The sequence below is a fragment of the Lolium rigidum genome, chromosome 1 (assembly GCF_022539505.1).
Source record: "Lolium rigidum isolate FL_2022 chromosome 1, APGP_CSIRO_Lrig_0.1, whole genome shotgun sequence".
Lineage (NCBI taxonomy): Eukaryota > Viridiplantae > Streptophyta > Magnoliopsida > Poales > Poaceae > Lolium > Lolium rigidum.
In genome coordinates this window covers 33575728-33582892 of record NC_061508.1, presented here as the reverse complement: position 1 = coordinate 33582892, position 7165 = coordinate 33575728, and the positions used below count along the sequence as shown (strand labels likewise).

The window sequence follows — 7165 nt, the reverse complement described above, 5'->3', positions numbered from 1 at the left end:
GAGATTCGGATAAAAGAAGGAAAGGAAGAGGTACTTTTTCATATACCATGGCGAGCAGGAATCTCGAGGAAATAGGTGGTGATGAAAACAACCACACCCATGTGTGTGTACACAATCCATTCTCAAAAGTTATACCACTATTTTTAATACCAGTCCAATGGAACAATGGTGTAATCTTTATGGCATATAACCCACGTATTCATCGAGTTAATGTGGACGGAGTAAGTAAATTGCTGACATATCATGTGATCTACAACTTCAGATGCCGAGGATGAGAAGTGCCCCCTTCTACGAACTAGTTAAGAGGTTTAGGGAGAGAGGTTTGCTACAGGATAGCATCCACACCAGTGTGGAAGAGCCAGTTGATATGTTTCTTCATGTCGTTAGCCATGACCAGAGGATCAGAGTTATGCACAACACATTCAAGAGATCCATTCTTAGATTTGGCTCGACTATATCTCGCTATTTCAACCAAATCCCTTATGCAATTGGGGAGCTCAGGCAATAGATGATCGAGGCACCTTTTGGTGAAACGCCAAGCAACATACGGAACAACAGAAGATGGTATCCATACTTCAAGGTGAGCACAAATAATATTGCTATGCACACTACTTGAGAAGAACACAGTGCACAAACGCTTGATTGTATGTTGTTATCATCATGGGACTATATTGGAGAAATTGATGATACTCATGTGACTGCTAGAGTGCCGAAATCCCCATCAGCAGCATACAGAGGCAGGAAGCACTACACCAGCCAGAATGTGCTTTGCTCCTGTTGTTTTCGATCTAAAGTTCACGTTTGTGCTAGTTGGTTGGGAGGATCAGCCCATGATGCAAGTACTCTAACAGACATCCTAAGAAGACGTGATGGCATACATCTCCCTGATGGTAAGTTCTACCTTGAAGATGGAGGTTATGATTGTCGACCGGGAATCCTACCACCCTTCATGAACACCAGGTATCATCTGAACGAGTTCTCTCCAAGGAACAGACCACAGAATGCAGAGGAGTTATTCGATCTTAGACACTCTAGCCTCAGGGTTACCAGCGAGAGGGTTTTTGCTGCATTGAAAAATAGGTTCAAAATCCTTGACCAGAAGCCATTCCATACTTTCCCCACTCAAGTAAAACTTGTTCTTGCATGTTGCATCCTTCACAACTGGATCTTAGGCTGGGGTATGGATTACTATGTGCCAGACGAGGTTGATGTTACTCTTGATGATGAGGGTGAACAAGCTTGGAAGAACAAGAGTAACGAGTGGGCTCAGTCAATGTGGATCAACAGAAATGATGTCTACTGTTGACAATGAAGAAATAAGAAGAAGGTTGGGTTTGCTTTAATAATATTGTTCTCTCTAGTCTTTTCTGCGTACTTTGTCCTCACTTGTGAGCACCTGGAAAGAACTTCCTGGCCAGTCACCTATCCTCAAGTCGCTCTAGGCCAAGCACACTTAATCTCGGAGTTCTTTGGAGACGGGCTTCCGGAAAATAAGTTGCAACTTATCGGTACGTATATATTATCAATCCTATTGAGTCGTGGGCCAGGTTGCCACATAACAAACGTGTGTTGAGTAGAACCATACACACAACGTTGCATTGTCACATCCGTTTTCTGCATTCTTGCAGGTCATCAATCAACAGACCCAAAATACATTCAGAGGTGCGACCCTGGGTAGCAAATGAAGTGGAGAACATGGTTTTTGGCCTGTTTCACGTGATCAAGCCCCCAACGCCTGGTCTCCAGGAACCCAAAAAGGGATGGGGCATACCAATCACGCCCTTACTGATTTACAATGACTAATTAAGATTTATTGGATATCCTAAACATGTTTCAAAAATGTGTTTGAAAGGTTGCAAATTGTTTTGCATCTTCTTTAATGCGGTGAGAGAAATGTCATGGGAGAACTTTACCTTACCATCATATATATGTCAGATACTATATATAAATGCCACAAGCGCGGGCCAATTATGCTAGGGGTGACGTCTAACATACTGGCCACACTAAAATCGTAGAGATTTGCTAGCTAAGAACTAACTTTGTGACCAGTTAAGTTTTACACCATTTGATTTGCATTGTGATTCGTTCTAGTCATAAGTTATAACCTGAGTTGCTACTAAAATTTGACGACATCATCTGACTGAGAACAAAATAGCCACACCCAAAATCATAAGCCAACAGGAACATTCATAAAACTTGTAAGAAATCAAAACGACACAACTCATATGATCCATAGAAAAGCCTATTTTGTGCTAGTATAAGAGATCACACGCTACAGACTATCTTGACAAACTGATCGAAGTTCTTCCTGCAGCCGCCGTCGGGCTGGAACGCCTCGCCCACCATGGCCTGCAGCTGTTGCGCCTTGGCCCTCATCCTCTCGCCTTCCTCCCCACGGAGCAGCGTCGACACGGCGTTTGCCACGCCGCCGCGCGTCATCGGGCCGTCAAACGCCGTGCCGAAGCCCCAGACGGTGGCCACGGACCGCGCGTTCATGGTCTGGTCGCCGAAGAAGGGCCGGCACGCCATGGGCACGCCGCTGGACACGCCCTCCAGCACGGACGCCCAGCCGGCGTGCGTCACGAAGGCGCCGACCGACGCGTGCCGCAGGACCCCGACCTGCGGCGCCCACGGCACCACCAGCCCCGCCGCGCGGTCCAGGAACCCCGCCGGGAGCAGCGGCCACGACTCCTCGCGCAGCGACCACAGGAACGGCGCGCCGCTCGCCTCCAGCCCGGCGGCGAGCTCCCGCAGCTCGTCCGGCCGCGGCGAGGCGACCGTGCCGAAGCTGACGTACGCGACGGACCGCGCCGGGTGGGCGTCGAGCCAGGCGAGGCAGCCGTGCGGGTCGGACGGTGTTTCGTCGTTGGCGGCTGACTCGGCGGCGGGGAGGAGGTGGTAGGGGCCGAGTGGGAGGCAGTTTGGGAGCTCGGCCGCGAGGGCCGCGGCGAGGTCCGGCGGGTCGAGGCCCGGGAAGGTGTTGAGCGCGACGGCGGTGGCGTGCTTGGGGACGCGCTGCGCCATGTGGTGCAGGAGGAGGCTGATGACGTAGTTGAAGTCGCCGGTGACGACGCCGTCGGGGAGGTCCCGGACGCGGTAGCCGCCCAGGCCGGCGTGCGCGGTGAGCGGCTCGTCGGCTCTGCTCGCGGCTGCATGGCAGGTTGGTTATGCAGATTAATTAACAATTCAAAACGTAACAACGCCTTGCAGATTTAGCAGGAGTAGTTGACGGACAGTTGAACGCAATCTCTAACGAACAGGTAATTGTACGGATAAGAGTAACGACCCCAACGGAATAGCAGAGCAGCATGCATGCACGCACGTACCCTGATCGCCGAGGTCCTGGCGGAGCGCGTCGGTGCGGAGGTGCGCGAGGAGGGCGCAGGACGCGGCGGTCCAGACGGGCACCCACGGCGCGCCGGCGGCGGCGGCGGCCTCGGCCGCCATCCACACGAACGCGTCCCCGACGACGCAGGTCACCCTGGCGCCGCCCGCGGAGGCTTGCGCCGCCTCGAGCCCGTCCCTGATCCCGCCGGCCTCGGCCGCCGCCATGAAGAGCTCCATCCGGCGCGGCGGGGGCAGCATTGGCGCCTCCCCTGAAGAGGACGGTAGCCCGTCCGCGACCTTCACGAAGCGCAGGTTGCCCGGGAGCGCGCCGGCTTTCCGGAGCTGCGCGGCGGAGTCGGCGGTGGTGAGGAAGGAGAGGGCCGTCCCGTCCGGCGCGGCGGCGGCGAGGGCGCGCGCGAAGGAGAGCATGACGGCTGCGTGGGAGCTGAAGGGGAAGGCCACCACGGCGACGTGCGGCGGCGCCATCGTCGGTGCTCTGTTTTGGTGGATGGGTTTTGCGTCTGTGGCCTGAACGTCGTGTCTTGTCGTGTGCGATGGGGTTTTTATGGCGCGCGTGATAGATAGCTGGCGGGTAGCAGCCAGCAACCTGGACGTTGAGGTGGAGCGCCCGCGCGCGCGGTTCGTTGCGATGGATGGCTCGCGAATGCCCCACGTGGCCACGTCGCGTGCGGCCCTAGTTGTTGGACGGTGACTGGACGCTATGGTCGGCTCTGTCTTCCGTGCACCCACCGTGGGTAGTCCGTCCATATCACGATACAAGAAAAGCTCCATGCCATGTTTCCATGAATCAAATGATCTCAAAGCATATGAATAGGAAAAACACACAAGAACAGTATGACATGGCACATGAAATTCTACAGGATGCAGAAATTAGTTGCAAGAATCGTTTGATTGCACAACGGAAAACACGCATGAGATTTCTACACAGACTGAGTGTATGTGCTAGTATGCGGTAGCCGGAGGCGGAGCGGCGACGCAGAGGCATCTTGCCGGAGACGGAGGCGGAAAGTCGGCGCGGGAGGGAGAGCGGTGGGGAGAGAGAGAGATGCAGAGCGGCACGCGGAATCGGAATCTTCAGACGGTTGGCGCATTCGCGCGTGTCCCGTTTATAGAGCGCACGGCAGCCCACGCGACAACTTTTCCGCGCGGAATAGCGCAAACGCGCGGGCGCGGCAGAGTGTTTAGCGCGCGCCCCTTTCTTCAGCATCCGCTGGAGCTTCGCCGCCCGCCCGCGCCAAACTGGCGATTTTTTTACCGTGCGTGTCTTTTGCAGCGTCCGTTGGAGATGCTCTTATTAAAAATCATATGGACTTGTAGCGTAGGAAGGGAATCCATAGAAACTCTGGAGGGTTGAATCCTTTAAATCAAAATGACCTCCAAAAAAAAGTTTCTATGAAAAGAAATCCGAATCAAACAAGTTCTAAGGTATTTTCTATTCCCACCGCTATCACAAATGATTCACAAAATAAAGGATGTTACCGTCCTTATCCTTTCAAACCGTCCGATTAGCTTATTTGTATAATTTTGCCTTAAAATCTCGTTTTCTCTACTACCTAGCAAAGCTACACCTCTTTTGCTTCTAAGTGGCAAAACAGATTCGCCCGCGAGAAAAAATAAAGGTTGAACTAGGCGGAGATGTGACCAAGACTCGCCCCAGTATACAAGATCTATTCAGCATTAATTTTTCTCGTAACGTGCACTATGATGATGTAATATATATTTATTTTACTCTAATCTTATCTATTCTCCTTAATTAGATGCCACATCAGCATTGTGGGTCTAAGATACTAGCACTATGGCCAGTCTTAATACCAGTTTACCCTCAAGCCGATTCGACATACACCATCGGGATTCCAAGGCATGTTGGTGCACCCATCGGTCCGGGTATAAGGAGGGGAGAAGGCTCGTCGCCTTCCCCACTCCTCACTCTACTTCCTCTCCCTACCACCCGATGGCGCCCAGGAGGTCTTCAATCTTCATGAAGGGCAAGGCTCCCGCCGCGCCGGAAGGCGCGGATCCTCTGGTGAAGAGGCCACGAGGCCGCCCTCCCGGGAGCGGGAAGCGTGACGGTCGTGATGGAGGCAGAGGTGGCCACAGCGGCGGCCGTGTTGGAGAGGCGTTGTCGTCGACGTCCGTGGGGGAAGACACATCTTCACCGGCGAAGCGGCCACTTGGCCGTACTCGTGGGAGCCGAGACAAGACCCCCCCCCCCGCCGTAGGCTATATCAAGCGTTAAGGTCATCAAACATCGTGTCAGCTTTCCATCTCTGGGAACTAACACACAACTCTTCTCCCTGTCACCATGCTTGAGTAAGTGAAAATCTCTCTTGACAGTAAGTAGTTCTTCTCCAGCAACATGATAAGTGGAGTCTGTCCAAAGCCCATGCTTATGCTGAAAATGATTGGCCTTTATAGAACAACTGTTGTATCCAACCTCCAAGTATGTAATCTCATGCATACACTCATTTTCAATATGCATAGCATCCATCACTAGCTTTATTGTTGTACCACGCTAAGGCAAAAGATATGTCAAAGCTCCTCTCTACTCATTCAGGTATATATCCACAGGAATGTTGCACCACTTAGTATGTAAGAAATATAACTGGAGCATTCAGAGATTACCAAGAATGACAGCAAGAAAAAGAGCAGGACGTGTCCATGGCTGTTGCACAAACTGAAATAAGCCTACCGTCGAAAACATCAGAGGTGGGCCATTCCTTGTTATGTCCGACTTCACACGAGGTGTGACCACGAAACTGAGGTAGAGAATAATGAGGTCCAGTGGGAGCCAATTGTATGCAAGTTCCTGTAGATTTATATGTAGCACTCAACTTTGCTTGGTCTCCAATTAGGCGTGTGCTCCTGTGCTTTCCCGAAGTTTTTTTGCACGACTTCTAAAGCAAAGTGCAAAGGCTGTGATTAAGAATGGGCCATCCGGTCACTGCACATCCAGGATTGCAGTTACTACTCGTAATTAATATCCTGTGAGAGCGAGACATGAACTGCACCGTGTGCAACTACCCAGGACGCATGATCCACGCACTCGTTCTTATGGTCTGCGGAACAAAGCTTCACGGCCGTTGCCGGCGGCCGGATGCGGTGCTGGTGGAGATGAAGCTTCACGGCTGTTGCCGACCACCGCCTCGGACCAACATTGACATGGCTTCTCCCGCGAGAGGTGCTTCTGTGCTTTCCAGAATTTTTTGTATGAAGACTGCGAATGAATGCTGATCAGCCATCTGCCCATCTTCTCTATGTCCGGCCGCCGCGGGCAACAGCCTTGACTTAATACGGCAGCCATGAGAACAGAACGAGTACGTGGGTCGTGGGGTAGTTGCGCACGTTGCAGTTTCGGTCCCGCTGTTAACTAATAGTAGTAATTAAGCGCAGTGACTAAATTGCCCTTTTCCTTAATGAAAGCAGGTTGATTAGCTCTTCTAATCACAGCCTTTGGTTTGCTTTAGAAGTTGTGCAAAAAAATTCTGGAAAGCACAGAAGCACCTCTCCTCCAATTATCTTGTCATAACTCCAGAGCTTGCCAGGATAAGTTTGCACATAGTTGGTGCACCACACGTCAGTGCGAAGAAGAACATGGATGATCATAAGAGCATCGTATCTGCACCCATGAGCCCCATCGTGTACACCACCACATATTGCTTCAGATATATGATGTTTGCTGACAAGGTACCATCCCTTTCTCATATCGACATAGGCCACTGTCAGTTTGAATCTATTCTCCACCAAATGTACTAAACTACTGAAGGCATGATTGATCCCTGGATCCCATTGTTCAAACAGCACTAGAAGAATTATCCTT

At 51.7% G+C, this 7165-nt stretch overlaps 1 protein-coding gene across 1 annotated transcript; it reads right to left on the bottom strand.

The window, feature by feature from the left end:
• Positions 1 to 2170: 2170 nt before the first annotated feature.
• On the bottom strand, positions 2171 to 3813 carry LOC124706516 (anthocyanidin 3-O-glucosyltransferase-like). The gene is made up of 2 exons (XM_047238185.1): positions 3327 to 3813; positions 2171 to 3149 (listed from the first exon to the last, which is right to left on the bottom strand). Exons 1-2 carry the CDS (start codon positions 3811 to 3813, stop codon positions 2266 to 2268), a joined length of 1371 nt encoding a protein of 456 aa, XP_047094141.1. The 3' UTR covers positions 2171 to 2265.
• Between the last annotated feature and the right edge of the window lie 3352 nt (positions 3814 to 7165).

Excerpts from the sequence above, each read along its gene's own strand:
- LOC124706516 (XM_047238185.1), bottom strand. The coding sequence starts at position 3,813 with ATGGCGCCGCCGCACGTCGCCGTGGTGGCCTTCCCCTTCAGCTCCCAC. Across the intron at positions 3,150-3,326 it reads CCAGGACCTCGGCGATCAGG|CCGCGAGCAGAGCCGACGAG; the intron begins GTACGTGCGTGC and ends CCTGCCATGCAG.